This window comes from Vipera ursinii (genome assembly GCF_947247035.1).
Source record: "Vipera ursinii genome assembly, chromosome: 5".
Taxonomy (NCBI): Eukaryota; Metazoa; Chordata; class Lepidosauria; order Squamata; family Viperidae; genus Vipera; species Vipera ursinii.
The window spans coordinates 71,183,469-71,202,915 of record NC_139518.1 but is presented as its reverse complement, the minus strand read 5'-3'; the positions used below and the strand labels follow the sequence as shown (position 1 = coordinate 71,202,915).

The following is a 19,447-nucleotide window of genomic DNA, read 5'->3' as shown; positions in this document are numbered from 1 at the left end:
CTTGTCTAAGAGCTTAGAACCAGAAATGGACTTACTCTTTATAAGCTAGAATCAAACCACCATAGTATTGTTTTGACTTAAAACATCTATATGAAGGAAATACTTTATATACATGTACCTGTTGAGAAATCAAACCTTTTCATATATTAAAGATGGCCTCAATGAAATTCATTCTAATTTTTCCATTGACCTTCAAATTCCATGCCTGGCATTTGGGTCTGGCTGAATTGTTAGACACTGTTTACAGTTTTCAAAAATGAGTGTTGTTTAAGGAGTCAAAGTACACTATCCAAAAAAATCAATATCCTATTAGGCTAGAAAGAGTTCTGACTATCAAAGGACAATGAACCTAATGACTAAAAATATAAGTACCTGACCCAGAAGATTAATCACACACTGTCAACCAGAAATTGGTGCAATTCTTCCAATCATTAACATTTGGCTTGCAAAAATGTTCTTTGCTGTTTGTTTTCCTACCAAATGATAATCATTTTCAAGTTGAATCTCCTGATTAAATATGTTTCACAACAAGATGGGAGGTATAACCCTAAGGACTGTCTAGGATAATTCCATCAAAACGCAACAACAGGCACCCCTAATAAAGCAAAGCAGAGCATTAAGAAAAATAGATGATGATTAGGTACAGAACTTATTCCTATTGCTAAGCACATTGGTTTGTGCTTAAAATTGTAAGCCGCTCTGAGTCTTCGGAGAAGGGCGGGATATAAATGGGATTAAAAAACAAAACAAAACTGGAGCTCTAGATGTTCTAGTTTGGATAAATGCAGAAGATTAACTCATATTAAAATCAATAGATTCTTTTTCATATGTTTTGTTAGAAACAGTAGAGTTAGGTTGGGACGTACATGTGACCTATTATACACTAGAAATGACCAAAGAAATAAATCAGAGATGGGATGCTGTTAAACTAGAATTCACAGACCCAATACTATTAGTCTTAGGCTGAGATTACTAGAGTTGTCATTCATTTGTGATTAGAGGCCAGATTTTCACCTCAGCCTCACATTATAAATACAGGTAGTCCTCAACTTACAATCACAGTTGAACCCAGAATTTCTGTTAAGTGAGACATTTGTTAAGTGAGTTTTGCCCCATTTTACAACCTTTCTTGTCACAGTTGTTAAGTGAATCACTGCAATTGATGTTAGTAACACGGTTGTTAAGTGAATTTGGCCTCCCCATTGACTCCTTCTCAGAAGGTTGCAAAAAGTGATCACATGACTTTGGGACACAGCAACGGTCATAAATATGAACCAGTTGCCAAGCATTTGAATTTTGATCACATGATGATGGAGCAGTTGCAAAGTGGGGAAAATGGTCATAAATCACTTTTTACAGTGTCGTTGTAATTTTGATCACTAAATGAGCTGTTATAAATTGAAGACTACCTGTATATCGGAACTAGATCTTTCATACTTATTTATATGATGTTTATTGTATTTATTATTTTCATACTAAAATGCTTATTTAAAAAAAATATTTCCAGAAGCTTAGGCAGCAAAAAGCATTGACGTATAAAGAATGATGTCCCAAAGCATGGATTATCATGACGTTCCAAACTCAAAAAAGTTTATTTTTTGAAAACACAGATTTACTCATTATTGTATATAATGGGATACAGATTAGTTCATCTGTATAGCCTAGGCCAGGGGTAGGCAACCTTGGCTCTTTTATGACTCGTGGACTTCAACTCCACGAGTCATAAAAGAGCCAAGGTTGCCTACCTCTGGCCTAGGCATATACTCAGTGATCCACATCATAGAAGAGATGGTTTTGTGAAGAGGTAGAGCTATAATAGGGGTCTTTTCATGAAAGTACAGGATTCTGGATCACATAGCAACTGGATGCTCCTTCCCAGGAGTTCATGTTGTATGCATGGATGCATAATAATGAGGCTAAATCATAGATCATATGAGATTAGAGGCAGGCTAAGCAAGTGTCAGTTTGTGGGTTGATGCCTTCTAAACTGTGAGTCAAATAAGCGTTGTAAAAGTCAAGTGTATTTCCTTGCCAGTTACTTTCCATAGCTGCACCGCACTCAATTTATTGCTTTGTCTAGCTCATATTTAGTCATTTGAATATGGCTTGTAAGCTCAATTCAAGGATACCTGTTTCTTCTCTTGTTCATTACATACCAACTAAAAGAATTATCTCTAAAACTCTGTACAACTCCAAAAATTAGACTAGGGATTCTGATAGTTGAAAGGCCATCAGTTCTTATTTGCAGAAAGCTGCCATAAATGTTTACTTAGGAATTTGCAATCCTTTATGTATCTACCCAGCAGTAAATCTCACTGAATTCAGCAGTCTTTACTTCTTGAAATTAGTGCTGTAAATAATTCAATAGCTGTCTGTCATGATGGAAACCTACATTCAAGTTCCCTCTAGATTACAAATTGTATAGTAGAGAATAACAATGAATATTATGTTCTGCTCAAGGGCCTTCCGAGGGCATCCTACTGTTTGTTTTCAGAACATTTATTTCGTTAACATCATCTAAGATGAGTGTAACTTCTTTTAATGACTTTGCTTTGAAAAAAGCTATTATTTAGTGCAAGGCAAAGAGATGTGGCTTACAGATGTGGTCAGAGTTCAGTTCCCATTGGTCCTTTCCGCTGTCTGTGTCGGTCAAGACCAAATGCACATCCACAGGTTATTGCAGGTTGCTCAGGAAGGTTCATCCCCGTGATTAATAAAGGCTGCCATTCTAAGCATATTGTTAGAATAAAATGGTTTATGTCTCAATTTAGTTTCTCCTCATCATTTTCATTTAAATATATGTTTAATTTTAAATAACTCACCATCCAATCAATCAATGGATTAGGCTCCTCCTGGGGTTGTCAGTGCTTCATCACTGGAGCTTTTCAAAAATAGATTGGACAACCATTTGGCTGGGATGATATAAGACTCTTTCCTTGAGGAGGGGATTGGACTGGAAGACCTCCCAGGTCCCTTCCAGCCCCATGATTCTATGATTCTCTCCTTAAAGGGCCCTTCAGTTTGTAATCCTATCCAAAGCAAAAATGTGGCAATTTCCAAAAGATGGGTTTATTTCTTCTCTGAGGAAAGTGGGAGAGAATGCTAATAAATGCTAAAATTACTTGCACTGCTTGGAAATGTTACATCACTATTATTAAGAACTACAAAAATACCCATCAGAAAGGAAGGAGGAGAAGTCTGTTTCCAGACAGATTTTCTATTGTGCAAATGCATCGCCACATTCATGGAATGTGACTTGGAAATTGAATGCCAGTTTCTCATATTAGTGATTTCCCCATATTTCCTGCCACCTTGAACAAAAATGAAGAAAACATGGAATAGCATTGTTGTGCAAAATCTACTGGTCTGGACACTCCCACATGTGGCTTTGCTAATTCCTGGGAAGTAAATCCTTTGAACAGACAATCAGACTGTTGATCTTTTAACTCTTCTCAATTTAAAACATGGATTCAATTTGCTTTTATTCTTTCTATACCCAGGGCTTTTTTTCTCATAGAACGCTCAGAACGGAGTTCCGGCACCTTTTTTGGATGGAACCTTGTAGGGTAGGCAAGGCAGGTTGTATGACATGTGTGAGTTCCGGCACCTTTTTCTTTTACAAAAAAAGCACTGTCTATACCTATAGAACATCATAATGATATAAGAATGGCTGTGTATTTATATGTTATGAGTCTAGAGTTTGCAAAGAACTCTCATCTAACCAGTACTTGCTGTTTTTTGGCTAATATTTGAGCACATACAACTCTCAGCCAATCGAGGATCACTTACTATCCTTTTAAACTGGCCGATAAATGAGTGCTTTGTCTCCTGAGGTTCCAGCATATTGTTCCTACAAAAAACCCCACTATAATGAACAGCGAGAATATCAGGTGTCATAAATCATACAATCCATTCCAAGAGTGCACCTTTGCATGCCCACACTTGGGAATGCATCCCACAGATTTTTGTCAAGGTTACAGGTTGTCTTCAGTTTACTACCGCAGTTGGGACCAGAATTTCCATTGCTAGCAAAGAAATGAAATGAACCTGTTAGGTTGTTAAATTTAGTAGCTAGAACAGTAAAGGCCAGCACACTCAATTGTAGTCAATTAGTTTCTCCTTTTTCCCCGCCTTTTTCTTCTGTGTGCTCAGTATGCTGTTTGGATTTACCTCATGATGTTCCTGACTATCTTGTCTGCTGTAATTATAAATGTTAAATATATTTATTCGTATAAAACTACAAGTTTGTGTCAGTTTCTCTGACTTCATTTGGACAGTTGCTGCACAATTCCCTGACAGAATCACACCTGATTTTGACCTTTTTTTTGCCATGGTTGTTAAATGAATCACTGCAACTGTTAAGTGACTCGTGCAGTTCTTAAGTGAACCCAGCTCCCCCCCCCTTGACTTTGTTGGAAGCCAACAGAAAAACTTTTGAAAACATGGGATTTATAGAAATGTTAAATGCTAAATTAAGGAAGATTCTTGTACTGTAATCTTCTCTACTGTGGTCTGTCCAGATATTTTTGAAGACCGCTGAATTAAGGAAAATAGCCTGTGTGGTGCACTGTTTAAAAGTATCAGAAGAAACTGGAAGAGGTGAGTTCTAGTTCTGCCTTCATGAAGCCATCTGGATACCTTTGAGCCAGTCACTCTCTATCTGCCCTAGGAACAAGGCAACGGCAAGCCACTTTTTAAAATGTTGCTGAGAAAACTGCAGGGACTAATCTAGCCAGTCACCAAGAATCAACACTGAGTCGAACGCAAACACACACACACACACAACTAAGGAATGTTGATTTACCGAGCCCAAAATTTGCCATCTCTACATTTTCTATCATTTATAAGCAGTCAAACTAAAAGGACCAGAAACTTGTGCCAGGATTTCTGCTACACATACAGACAGTAATACATACTTCCTTTTGAATATATTTGGAAGTAATCTATTACAAATGAGCCATGAAATATGTGGATATTTAATATATTTAAAAAATATTACTAACTGCTTGGTGTGGGCACTGGCCCAGTTTTATTTCACAAGTTAATCCAGAAGTATCCAATATTGTAATTTTCTGTGATTAAACATAAAAATGAAACAATTATGTAACAAAAATAGCAGCAGGAAGGATAAAAACACAGTATCTATCATACTACTCTTTGGCTGTGGCCATACAATGTGCTAAATTTCTGTAGCAAATTAAGAGTAAATGCATTGTAATATTACTACCTACTGCAAGTGGTTCTTTAAGATGAAAACACAAGCCGTCAGTAGAAGTCTTGATGTCATGGGTATCACCTTTCAGCAATTGATATGAATATCACCATTTGTCTGATGAGATTGTGTTGCACACAATGTCCCTTTCATTAATCAACACATTCTTGGTTTGCAGAAGTTAGAATCTTTATTTCTAATTTCTAAATTAGAATTTTATTTCCAATTCCAGTTCTTGCAGACCAACAATTGTGGCTACTCCAAATCTGAACACACATGGCCTCAGATAAACCTAGGGGTCACCAGAGAGCAGGAGAGACTATGACAGTGTACACAATAACTGACTTCTTGCCCGTACCTTTTGCTCTGCACAATGACAGATTCCATTATTTTATTTACTGTACAACAGGTACAAAGACACAACACACGTAGATTTTTCATGTAACAGGCCAAACCCCACTCCCTTCTAGCACTGATAATGTTACTTAATTTGATAATGAAATAGAAAAGAAAAAGCACCAAGTTCAGAGAACACCAGGGACCCCACAGTTCAACCCTGAGCTACAAATATTCTCATCTATCAGTAAAACAAGACTGATTCTTTGCCAGTGTTAGGCACTGTAATAATATTTGGGATAGGGAGAATGTGCACTCCTAAGTTAAGCCATGAATCAACAGCGGGCCATGAGACATACTCAGCCTCTCAGTGTTGTGGAAGACTGCAGGACATTGACCAGTTACAAGATTTTTTCAGCCCTTTTTGATCGTTAGGAGGGGTGTTTAAGGGTGGGAATATTGAACAGAGAAATTTGAAAATCAAACTGTTCTTGCTCTTAAAACCCCCTGAAACAAAAGAATGGCCTGTTTTTAGCCAACTGATAGCAGTGGTAGAAATAAGGATGGGAAAGGCAGCTTCTGGGAGCAAATGTACTCTTATTTTTATTTTTTTATTGATTTATATCCTGCCTTTATTATTATTTTCACAAACAACTCAAGGCAGCAAACATATCCATGCTGTTTTTCATGGCTAAGGCAGGACTCGAACTCACAATCTCTTGCTTTCTAACCTGGTACCTTAACCACTAAACCAAACTGGCTCTAGAAATCCTGTTTCTAGCTTGTTATCCTCACTTCCTCAAAACTATGTCACCCAAATTTGGCAGCAAAATAATCTAATTTTAGAGGACAATATCAGAATGTTTAATAGATTGGAACTTTTTAACAGGGCAAATGAGTACAAGTTTGCCTCCTATTCTATTCATTTCCTGTATTTTGAAGAAGGAAAAACTGCACCGCTGAAAACTCCTATTCTGCCACCATATTTCAGCAGTGATATCAAGATATTGGGAGACTGCAGAGTGTTAGACCCCCATATGAAGTGAATCATCAGTGGGGGCCACTTTCAGGATGCAAATTGTTTATTTTGGCCATAGAAACTGTGGTTTGCACAACTCATTAAGTCAGCAAACCCTGGTTCCAGGGTCATATGCAATCATTTTACAGACCTCTCAGATCAAGATGCCAGAATTCATTGGCACTATTAACACTGTATACTGTAGTTTTATGGCTTAGCAGTATCACTTGGTATAAGATAAACCCTAAATGCAACTGCTGAAAATTTCATCATCTTATATCCATAAGATAGTTTCATTATCTTCAACTAGGTAAGGGTTTTGCTTGTGACCTGTTTGGAAATTCCATCACTATTGAGCAGAAGTTGTAAAATCATTCCAGAAGAAGGGAGTGACAAACTATTTGAGTAACATTACCTAGGAACCTTCATGGCTGCAGTTAGCAAGATAAAGCTCAAATTGAGAGTGCCTTCTTTTTTGAGCCAGGCTCTTTAAAATGCCGAGCAAATAGGTGCAAGCAAAATAAAAAGCCAATAGACTATCACATTTACAAAGTCAATTTCATTAAAGTTTTTATGTAAGCATTTCTTAGCCTAATAAGTACAGAGTTTCTTTGGACTCTCAGAACGTAATGTGTAGGCAACCTTTACTTAAACACAACAGATCCTTATATAAAAGTAGTTAGCAGAACATAAAGGGCAAGTAACCACTTTTGTTTTAGTCCCTATCTTCAAGAGCATACATATGCACCTATATATGCATACATATAACATTTTTAAAATGTATTAAAATAAATGAAATGTCTACTGAATAGTTTTTTAAAAAAATAGTCTTCAACTTTATATACATCTGGGATATCAATCCCACTGAATTAATGAGGCTTATGCTTAAGTAGACATGTAATAGTGTTAGTTGTAAAGACAAAGACCTGTTGGAGATGCACAGTAATATTTTTATTGTGCTATCCTCTGCAGCCCTCTTTAATCTGGTGCCCATTCAGAAGTATTGGGCTACAGAATTGGTTTGGGAACAGTTATAGTTGTAGCCCAACACATCTGGAAGGTAACAGTTTGAAAAAAGCAAAGTTAGTGTCTGTTGGTCTTTGGTAAATGTATGTGGAGGTTCTTAATCATCCAGCTCATGGTTGTCCTTTTTCAAAAGGCAACCGGAGTTTGTTTTTCCTTGAAGATGTTTTGCTTCTCATTCAAGAAGCTTCTTCAGTTCTGATCTCTTGGTCTCTGGTATTCTTTAGCCATTATTCACTGCAATCATGCAACAAGTAAGCTCTACTATATAAACCACACTGGCTGTGTCAATGTAAGATTCTAAGCCACAAAGAGAATGGGAACCCAGCCAGGATTTTGAACATGCTCTAATTATCTATAATCATGCACCACATTATAGTATGACTTATAGATCACACCAAGCTTAAAGAAAACAAGCTACATAATGTCTTAGTGAATAAGATCTTCTTGGGATTCTTCCTTGTTCTAAAATACTGTACACAAGTAGAATCATTTCACAAAATCTGGATTCATAATTCATTCAAAGGCATGTTTTTAGGCATGGGTTCTTGAATAAGCTACAGTAGTTGGATTTATATATATAAAAAACAGCCCACAAACTAGGATCTAAAAACCAAAAACCTATGACTAAGCATGATAAGTGAACATACCACAGAGCGTCTCCCTTCCAACCATGAACTAGTGAGCATGGCTAGTATAGCCCAATACTAAGTTCCTTAGACCACTCGTATCTCAAATCAACCCAAAATAAATTTCCTTTTCCTTTTAATACTATATTATTTTTGCTATACACCTAATAAACATCTCTTACATTATTTTCCATACCTCAGGGAAGGTTATTTTAATGGAATATGTACTTTCATGAAAGACACTCCCATGACCATGAAAAACTCTTGATTTCATTTTGCTTACTATTACATCCACATCTCTGCAAAAGGATGCATCCCAAGAACTAATAAAATTTTCCTTGAGACATCAGAAAATTCCTTTTTCATGTTGTTCCCTGTTGTGATTTTTCCCCCCTGTGGTCTAAGGATCTTCATGTTTAAATTCATGGAGAATGCAGCATTCTGCTGTAGGATACAAAATCAATCCCAGTACAAATAGAGGAACGCAAATACAGGATTCCCTTCCAGTCATGAAAGGATCTACTCCTTTATCAAATGGATTTTCTTCACAAACACAATGACAATTATTTACAAAGTTTGTTATTCCTTCCTGCTTTCTCCATCCAACTGAAAGAGAAGAGAAAACACCTTTTTTGTAGCACTGATTGTTTTTGCCAAGCCAGTTCCTCTTAAAAGTGCAAACAGAGGGAAAGTCCATCTTCAAGTGCTACAGATGGGGACCATTGAAATAGCCTTTGTCTCCCTCAATGTCCACCTCTTGATCTGAATCATCTGAGATGTCTGAATCCAACTCTTCCTGGGAGACAGGTGAAGGAGTATATTGTGGCCTATGTGGAGAAGCTCCCTTATCCATCTCGGAACTCAAACAATTTTCTTGTTTGGAAGTCTGAAGACTTTCTCCACTTTCTGATTCTTTTTTGTTGGGTTGAGGAGTCTCCTGAGAACAAACACAGAAGTTATAGAATCATTTACTGAGAAAACCACTAAAGTTTAGAAAATATTGGCCATTTCAAGGTTCCTTTGGAAACTACAGAAATCTAATTTTCTGAAAACCTAGTTCTGCCAACTGGCTTGGGGCAGTTCCATTCTGGAGGCAATTAGTAGATGAGGAGAATATGTTACCTCCACTCTATTTATATATTAATCCTTTTTTATTCAGTTTTTTGTTAATTTTAATGTTTTAACTTTTTATTGATCTATGCTTTTAACATTCTGTAATTTATATTATATTCTGCCCAGAATCACCTGATAGTAAGATAGGTAGCATATAAATTAATGAAATAAAAAATCATGTGAGCTACTCACTCTTTAATAAAAATAGTAGCTAGACATTAGGGTAAGAGCTCAGCTAACCAAGGTCAGCAACATCTTCCTGACCTTGGCTGATTTCAGAAAGCTAAGCAGAAATAGATCTGTTAATATTTATATAAGAAAACACCAAGAAATCTATAGTGATATAAATTAAACTTGGATTTGGAAATAATGACTGAGAAGGTGAATTGTTAAAGATAAAAAGGGTGAAAGGCAATCTACCAAAATTATGCAAATTACATCTTAGGTTGGTTCTGCTCCATGGGAACTCAACTCAACCGATAGTTTCAAATTAGGAAACTGCATCTTAAATTGTGAATCCCAAATGATACCGATATTGCATAATGTACTTGGTTTTCTTATGATTAAACATGCTACATCTGCATAACCCTTCCAATTGCAAATTACATTTTTCAATTTATTACAATGTGTGATCTTGGCCAATATGATTCATTCATCATTGCATGGTTAAAACAAGACATCGTGGCTTAGGGTAATGTGTGAGGCCAGGAAATGTGTTCATGGGAGTTTATTTTGATTAGGATTCGATAACTGAATGTGAACAGAGGGCATGTATCATTGGAAGCTGCTAACAATATCTAAACATGCCACAACTTTTGCAAAACCAAATGTTGCTATGATTCAGGAGCTTTTCAAAATTAATGTTTTGGAATGCCACTTGTCCTCTTAAGCAAGCTGAAATAATTAAGCACTCCCTATGATTCTCATCTACTTCAAGTACATCTGGGGACAGCTAGTAAGGTTCAGAAGCAGGAAACATTACCCTTACCTGCTTTAAGCGCCTCCATTTTGCACGACGATTTTGGAACCATGTCTTAACCTAAATGACATAAAGTAGCATCAGAGTAAGGAGGGAACCTAATTCAAATGTGACTTCTGAACTAACTGGTCTACAGGAAGTTCTCGCTGTAAGTGAAACATGTCTACAGTATTAAGAACCTGAGGAGAGCCACTGTCTTGTTGTTTCAGCCCACTGAAAGGGCAGAAAATTTGAGAGCAATGACATCCATTTAAATTCTCTCTACCCCATCCCCTTTTTGTTCCTAAATCCAGAGACTTTCTCAAGCAAGAAAAAAGAGCCTATCAGAATGACAGTGAGATCTACCAGTAATTGCATTGATCCTGCTCAGAGAGGGCACAGCTGTGTTCCAAATGATAAAAGCACATCAGTGTGGTTTTATAAGGCCTGCAGTGGGTAGCATTTGTGGAATTTGGAAGCAACTCTTCTGAGAATTTTCAAGTGAATAACCTGTGGATTAAATGTAAACCATAGTGGAAACTCTAAAGCTCTCCAAATTTTTCTGATTCACACCTTATCAGTAAAAAAAAAGCACTAACCTCAACATAGATATGCTTACTTATTTATAAATTAAACATTACTATACTAACATATACACACACCGATTACATAATATTTGGTATATTCTTTATACTTAATATAAAATATTTGTACAGCTTGTCAGGTTTGCTTTAAGTCTGCAGTTTTTAAAGTGTAGTTTGAGGACCTGTTTTAAGGATCCAGAAAATCAAATATTTGTTTTAATTTCTACAGTACATATTGATAGAGGTAACCCACATATAAGGCCTGGAGGAACTGGGTCAGGCACGACTTCGCAACTCACAACAAACCCACATATGTCAATATTCTTTGAGGTCTGCAATTATTTTTAAGAATGGAAAGGGGTCCCACCTACCAAAACCCACTGCTTTAAATAAAATATAATCATAGACATTGTAATATTTTCCCCCTACACCTCAAGAGATTATATTGTGCAGCTCTGTAAAGGGTGTATCCCACTTTGGACAAGATTCCCTCAGGGTTCAAGCTTTTGGGGATTTCATGCACGACCAAAGCTCGCTTACGTTTCTCAGGGCGGCAGAGGCGAGGCGACGACCTCCACCAGACTCATTCTTAGGGCAAACCAAACCAAAGGCGGCTCTTCGCGGGAAGAGACGCCTTCTAACTAACATGGGTGCCTCCGCCGGAGACGCCCGTTTCCCCGAACTCAGTTTTGGCGGGAAAGGTTTTGGCGGGAAAAGTTTTGGCGGCCTCCTCACCTGTCTCTCGCTGAGCTGCAGCACTTTAGCCAGGCGCTTCCGTTCCGGCGGGGAGAGGTATTTCTGCGTCTCGAACTTTTTCTCCAGCTCGATGGTTTGGTCGTTGGAAAAGCGCACTTGGCCTCCTTTCCGTTTGTGCAGCGGCCTCTGCATGAAGGGGCTCCACAGTAGCGGCTTCCCTGCAAGAGACACAACAGGGTGGGTTAGGAACCTCCAGGGAGGGCCGGGCCAGCTGCCTTCCTTCGCTACGGGCTCTCGCTTGCCTACTCCGCTTTCTCAAACCCCGAGTACTTACTTATCTTTCCTTGGTTAAATTCGGGAAAAGTGCTCGTTCCTAATTACGCTGATCTTTTAGTCCTGACAAACAACTAGCCAGCCCCAGTTCCCTCGCGCCCAGGAAGGGGGGAAAATAGCCTTCCGCTAGGAGATATAGGAGTATAGCCAGCCGTACCAACAGGCTGAAGAACAGCTTTTATCCATGGGCTGTTAGGCTTTTGAACGGGAAATAAGTTTATAAACTTTTATGCATGATTGACTTGCGAGGCCAGTGCGTTGTGCAATTAGCTCACAGGGTGTAATAAGATGGAGGATTTGTGTCACTGTAAGTTGGGGGCACGAAGGGAGGCTCAGCCAATCTCAATGTATACATGGTTGTACTTGGACAATAAAGGTTCATTCAAAATGGGCGTTTAGGGAGGAAGGGTCTCTGCCCGCGCTATTTGGCATCGTCCCTGAGTGACCGTGGAGGAAGCGGCTGAGATCCGAGCGTTTCATTCTGCAATCGCTTCGTTAAAAAGGCATTGGGGGGCGGGGGGGGGGCAGAAATGTCCCAGAGAGCTCTTCTTCGCTTGACAGGTTTGTTTCCAAAGTTGCTCAAACGGCATTAAAATCCTCACTTGAGACCACAGGTGTATCGTAATAAACACGTGCGCTTTGAAGAAGGTCTGGTCGGACCTCTGCAGACGTTTACCGCTCGGATAGCAAATATTTCCCATTTGTAGCTTTTTTTTTTTAGCCAGGTAGTCCCAAAGATGCTTTTTCAGGAGGCAACTGGACTTTCTTGTTTCACTTCTCATCCAAGAAACTTCTTCAGCTCTGACTGGATGGTGGGAGAAAAATGGAAAGATTTATACTCCTTGCAGACAGCTGGTCATTTGCATTCTTTTAGAGAGTCCTTCAGGCCACCTGGAGGTTTATCTGTATCCTCAGGGTCACCTAAGTAGTGCAAATGGGTGTGGAGCTTTCTTGGAACTGTTGAAAGGACTGTGTTGTAGGCTGAAGACAGATGACTTTAGACGGGTGTCTTTAATGGGTACACCAGCGAGCCTGATAGTACCTTAAACGCCCACACGTGTCATTAATAAGCAGGCATATACATAGAATGAAGGCTATTGCTAAGCACGCTGGTTTGCGCTTAAATTGTAAGCCGCCCTGAGTCTTCGGAGAAGGGCGGGATAGAAATGGGATTAAAATAAATTAATTAATTAATTAACGCGAGAGACCTGATGCTTACGGGCAGAAAGCTCTTATTTTGCCGCTGCGAGGTTGTTTCCCAGTCGGATTCCGACAATATTTCAGCAGAAACAAGCTTCATGATTGGAGGTCCCCTTTCCTCGCCCAACGGATCTAAAAGTCCCTTTGGGCCCAAGCACTGTCCTGATGTTACTGGGCGATCCCGCGCAGGTCTTTTCCTGAATTTCTAGCCCCACTCTGGCAATATCTACTAGGAGTGTGTGTTCGCTTCCTCCCCCTCCCCCTATTACTTTGCTCATAATTTATTCAATCCAACTGTATGATTCGAAGCAAAGTGTCACAGGAGGAGACGCGGTATGCCAAACCGCGCTTATTTAATGTATGGTTGCGGGGGGGGGGGCGCGTCCCGAGAAGGCTTCCGTGTTCTTGATTGGGGGACTCAACCTGCTTCCTCTCCACGTGCTTCAGCTTCCATCAACTTCAGGCAGCTTTGAAAGGGCAAGGGATCGTGGGAGTTGTAATGGTTCAAGGGGTCGAAAACCACAGCACGCAAAGCTGACAATGGATTTCAACTCAGCCAGGGTTCCCAAATTCCGAAGTCCATCCGCTAAGATGCAGGCTTGTCGATTCAGACGGACTACTAGACTTTATAACGGACAGCTGGTTGGTAGCGGGGGCGGGTTGCTCGCGGGAAAGATCCGATCTGCCGGGACTTGGCTTGGCCGCAGTGAGTCGGCGCGGTTCTCTCTTCGACCGGCCTTCGCTCTACCATTCTGACGTTCGCTGGCGGGTAGAGGACCCTGGAAGCAGGCCGCAGAAGGCAAGGGCAGAATTTCCGCCAATGTGTTTCCTGTTGGTGAATCAAAAGGAGAAGAAAGAGCCGAGCCTTCCTCCCTGCAGCTCGAATACGGCCCCAAACCCCGGGCATCAAACTTGGAAAGCAAAGATTGCGCCCACGCCCTCCTCCCCCACGCAAAGGAGAACAGATCCAGTTCTCGCGCCAGATCCGCCTGCTGATCGCCCTCTGCCATACGTCCAACCTCTCGGGTTATTCTCGTTCTTAGTCCTCGGAGCTACATTGCTCCTAAACATGGAGGTTTCGTTGTGCGCTCGCGGCTGCTCGTTCTATCAACCTGCAGGTGGGTCTGCGAAGAGGGGCAAGGTATTCTGTTTTCTTTCACGATCGTAACCACCAAGAGGCAGAAAGATTCTTGGTGCAAAGCTTTAGCGGCTCTTCGGCTCTTAAACGAACGGCCCGAAAGGGGTTTCACCGCCGCCCCACCACCGAGGATCACCTTCGCCGCTTAGACATATAAAAAGGAGGAGGGGGAATCCACAGCCGCCTTCCTAGGGTTGTTTTTTTTTGGTCCCGCTAGCCAAATAAACGAAATTTAATTTGAAAATTATTTTCACACACACACACACCCGGCCTGCTACAATATTTGTAAGTAAAAAATAAAAGGTTCTCTTTGTCCTTTTAAAATTATAATGACATAGAAGAACAAAGCGTGTTTTTTTTTTCTTTCTGGAATTGGCACAGAGCTTCAGGATAATGCGCATGAGGATAATACGCATAAAGTGCGGCAACGTTATTGTTGGTATTTTACTGCCTAATTCCTTTACAGAAACAACTACTTCGCCAGGAATATCCAACTGGTTTCTGCTTTCCGTCTCTAGATAGCAATCCTATATCCTCCCTTCTCGCTTTGCTGGTTGCCTCGAGAGGCAGGCATAGGATCGCTCCCCATCGCATTTCTCTGGTAATTCGTTTTTGTGTCAAAACGTTGTGGAGACTTCAGCGATTCTCTTAAAATTTCTGCAAAAAGCTACACAATTTATTCAGAATTTACATCTATTCTTAAATTTGTGAGATTTTCCTCGATTTCGAGTTGAATGCCAGGCTAAAACACCACAATTATAGTGTGCTTCCTTTACTGAAAGCCTTAGGGTTGCAAATAAAACTGAATTGGGTTAGCCGAGGTTTTGCCTTTTTTTCCGGTTAAAAGAAGGGAGATTTACTTCCAAATAATGTAATCCAGGAAGTAAATCAACAAAGCAATAAAAACAGAGCAATAATATTTGTTGCAGAATACTCAGTAGCCAAAGAAGATCCAGTCTCTTTATAGATAATTTGTATAATCATAGATCTATGAGTGGAATTACTGATGAAAAAGCAGAATACACACATTGACACATTTTATATTTGCAAATACTTAAGATATATTGTTTGGTTTTATGGATGTAAACTGATTCAAAAAAATCAGTGTAGTCAAATATAATTCATACAGTGTCTTCTCCACAAAAGCCTTATGGATATGCCAGAAAACCTGGTTAAATTATCTCTGTTCAGAAAAAAAACAAGTTAATTAATCCTCAACTACACAAAATGGACGGAAGGAAGCAAACTGAAAACCTTTAACCTTGGACTCGAACACACTTAAGGACAACATCCCATTGAAATCTATGGACGTGCTTTGCTGTTTTATTTACCTTTAGAAATAATTAAAATAGCTGTGTGTGGAAAAGTGAGCAATATCTGGGAGCAAATCCTTACTATTCAGCTTCAGTTTCAATCTGGGGACGGTTTGGGAAAGAGAAGATGCTGGTTTGGGTCCTCATGCCCCGACAGCCCCGAGATGAGCCACAATCCCATACTTCTAGGGAGAATTCACACGTTTTCTGTACATGAAAATGGTCGTCCCCTTTCACCAACCGCCCTGCAAGGTAGGCAGCTTATGTAACCTACGGAGGAGTTTTATTCTGAAGCGAGCTTCTGGCTTTTCAGGGAAACGGGAGATTATTATTCACAAACTAAATCCGCAAGTGAAAGTAACCCGGAAACCACCCCAGAAAAATCCAAGTCCCCAAGAACACGTCTTCTAGGAGATTAGATTCCCTGCAAATCCTACTTCTTATTAACTTAATTTCCATCCACTCATCACAGTTTTCTGATTTCCAGGATGCCCTGAACTAATCGACCCGCCCATCTGGGCTGCCCAAAATGCTGGGCTTAAATAATGTGGTTGCCTAATCTGTGGCTTGTGAGCAGCCGTTGTCCCCCCCCCCACACACACACACATTTGCATAGAAGTCTACTCAGAAACCAGTCCCATTGGAATGGGGGTGCCACTTTCCAGGTCCCAACCTCTCTCAGTGGACTCTCCCGTGGGACATGGACAGGCAGTTTCAATTACGCACTTCCACTTCAGTGGCACTTATTCCTCCTGGGCTGGGGAGCCTGGGACGGTGGGTTGCCGTTTCCGTTAACAATTCTAACCCAGCATCAAAACAGCCAGGAAGCCAAGAACGCTTGTAGTGCCTCCCCCCTCCTCAATCTTGGTAGCCTTTGAGGCGCTCCCCATTTCTTGAAGGCCTGAAGCTCTTGTGATGTTCCTGGGAGGAAAAGGACATTGAGGCGGCCACAGGAGCAGACGACAATCCGGCACCTCTTAGAAGTCTCCCTGGAGTGGGTGGAACTGACTACGCAGGTCCGGGATCCCGCGGTCGCGCCAGAAAGCAGGAGGCCGAGCGGGCACGTTTCAAAGGGTCTGCCTTCCCCTTCGCCCCCTTCCCCCCCGCTTCGGTTTTGGGTTTCTGTCGTGTCTCCGCGCCTTTGAAAATGCAGCATTGTTGTTTGCGTCAGGCATTCAGCAATTTTTGGTGCAAACAGCCTTTTTTCTTTTCTCGAAAGGAAGCAACGAGTTATTTTAGCTGTCATAAAGCTCCGTCCCACACAGAGGAAATGAACAATATCAGAAAAACGGATCCGGGCTATCAGAAGCCGAGTGTTTCCTGAATGTGTCTGTATTGAGGATGTCGATAAAATAATCAGCAGCGTGCACGGCTCCCGGAGACGAGCCAGCTCCGGGCGTCCAGGAAAATACTTTACAGCTTCTGAAACCAGATTTGCTCCTATCAAGAGCTCAAGATATCCTGTATGAACGGAAAGGGGTCAGCCAACCTCGCTCAGACAGCACGAACCGATTTCTACGCCAAGCGGGCGACTCGCAAAGACGCGAGGTCGAACCCGGCCGGGTGATGGACCGAAAGATAACTCCGGAGATCCGTGGAGACCCGGATTGGGGTTTTCCAATTGTTCTGGGATCCCAATTTCTAAAATCCTAATCAGCATGGGCATTGTAGTCCCAGTGCATAGCCACGCGGGTTCCCTGAGTAACATTACCAATTCGCACAAGGCGCTTTATCCGCGAATAATAGAAGCGCGCTGCTTTTTCAATTAAGCCAAGTTTCCGACTTTGCCCGACCCACTGATTTCTAAGCTAACCTAAATTGGAATTTTGTATTAAGGTGGACTAAAATAGGAATATCCTATAATTTAATGGGCCATAGGAAACGGCGGGAAGACGGCGGAAACACACACACACATCCTTTCAACCGATTTATTTTTCAAGGAAAGGGGTTGAGATGTAGAGGATTCGGGGGCAATAGGTATGGTTTTTCCCCCCTTCCTAGGAATGTAGACTTGTGCAAAACAAAGTCTAGTTAATGGGCTGCTTTTAGCTGCTGTTGTTCAAGGTACGAACAGTGATAAAATGCAATCCTGAGAACATTTTCGATGTGTCCAGAGGTTCCCCATTACTAGATCCTAATTTGGGGGTGGGAATGCCGCGGAGAAATGAATTATATGGACACAGGTCCCCCGCAGATCAAAGTGTATAGGAAGTTAAAGCAGATCTTCTTCACCACACCCACGGCCGCCCCCCCACCCCCGCACTCACCCACCCTCCATTCCAACCTTTGTGCGCAGCTTAGTTGACCATCTCAATGACGCTGGCTTCCGAGGAAACCCAGATTGGGAAAGTGCGCGGCTGCAACTCATTCACTCATTCAACTAAGCCGACTTCTAAGGAAAGCCGTCGGAAGAAGAGAGGGCTAGGAAGGAAAACATGCCGAGATAACCCGCCTTCAGACCTTCTGAAAAGTTACGCCATTTGTTGGTCTGTTACAGTTCGTGGCGTAAATAAAGCAAAGGCTGGCTATCAACAACAGCAACGCGATACTTTTTGCGTGTTTCCCACCAGCTCAGAGGTCGCAGTAGCCCTCCGGTTGAAGCCACAGATAAGCAACTGTCAAGACGATCTCTGCAGAGCCTGACACTCATTTCCCAGTAGGCAGCAACAGACCCGGATTCTTGATGGGAGTCGAGTTTCCGTAGGTTGGAGGACCACTCCCGTCCGCCCCCCCCCCCGCCACTGTTGGCACCCCTTCAGACGACTTCGCAAATCGCGAGTTGGGATGCCCTATTCCTCGACCCCCGATATATTGGTCCGGAATTACAGCCGACGCTTCGTTCGCGGACGCAAGTGGAAAGTGATAAATCACTGGAGCCGAGGGGCTCCTCCGGAGTTTGGCACAGGCTGGGCGCTGCTCCTTTCTCCTACTCAAAACACACACACACACACACACACACACACACACACACACACACACACACACAAACCATCTATCTGAGGACTTCTTCTACGGCTACCTTTTTAGAAAACGCTTCAAGACCCCTCTGCGAATGCCTCCATAAATCGGAGCAAACGGCTCCGATTCCGGAGCGTCAGAGGCGTCTCGGAAATCAGGCGAGCCGGCGGAGACGGGGCGGCGCTCCGCTTTGCCCTAATCCCGGAGCAGGCCAGCCCGGAGCCAGGCGGCTGCGGTTTCGGCCCTCCCCTCCTCTATCCCCCGGGCCGCGAGACTCACCCAGGGCATCGTGGCGGAAGAGCGCGTGCGAGTAATCGCCGACCGCCCGGGGAAACGGGTAGAGCGGCGGGCCGGCCGCAGCGCCGTAGGGGCCGCTCCCGTAGGTGGCGGCAGTCAGGGAGTGGGAGAAGGCCGGGTGGATGGGCGTCGGCTCGTAGATGGGAGTCCGGTAGGAAGCCACCAGGCTGGTGAAGGAGGAATTGGGCGACGGCAAGGTGGGCGGAGGCGGCCCCGGCGCCCCCCTGCCCAGGATGTCTTCGATGTAGAAGGGCGTCGGGTGCACCGGCTGCAGCATCGGGGTGGGCGCGTAGAGAGGGGGCAGAGAGGCCGACCCCGACGGCTGGTATTGCATGGCTGGTCCGGCAGAGGCGGGAGCCTTTCTGCGCTCGGGCTTCGGGCCCCGGCCCGTCTTCCTCCGCCGGGACCCGCCGCTGCTTTCCCCCCCCCCCGAGCAGGCGAACCGACGGGCCCCTGCCGCCTCCCACGCCAGAGGCTTCAATCTGGGAGCTCCGCTGAGCAGCGCCGCTTCCTGCCCTGGGCCGTGTCAAACCAATGAAGATAGCCGGCGATGGAGACGGCCCCGCCCACCGGCCCCGCCCACCCCATCGACTTTCTTCTGTCCCGCGGCGTCAATCCACAGCGGCCGACTCAAGCGCT

At 42.5% G+C, this 19,447-nt stretch overlaps 1 protein-coding gene across 1 annotated transcript; it reads right to left on the bottom strand.

Annotated features, from left to right (window-relative positions):
• Window positions 1–5,032: 5,032 nt before the first annotated feature.
• On the bottom strand, window positions 5,033–19,198 carry HHEX (hematopoietically expressed homeobox). Its single transcript, XM_083363578.1, has 4 exons — window positions 18,791–19,198; window positions 11,609–11,787; window positions 10,320–10,370; window positions 5,033–9,155 (listed from the first exon to the last, which is right to left on the bottom strand). The coding sequence occupies exons 1-4, from the start codon at window positions 19,140–19,142 to the stop codon at window positions 8,925–8,927; spliced, it is 813 nt and encodes a 270-aa protein (XP_083219704.1). The 5' UTR covers window positions 19,143–19,198; the 3' UTR covers window positions 5,033–8,924.
• Between the last annotated feature and the right edge of the window lie 249 nt (window positions 19,199–19,447).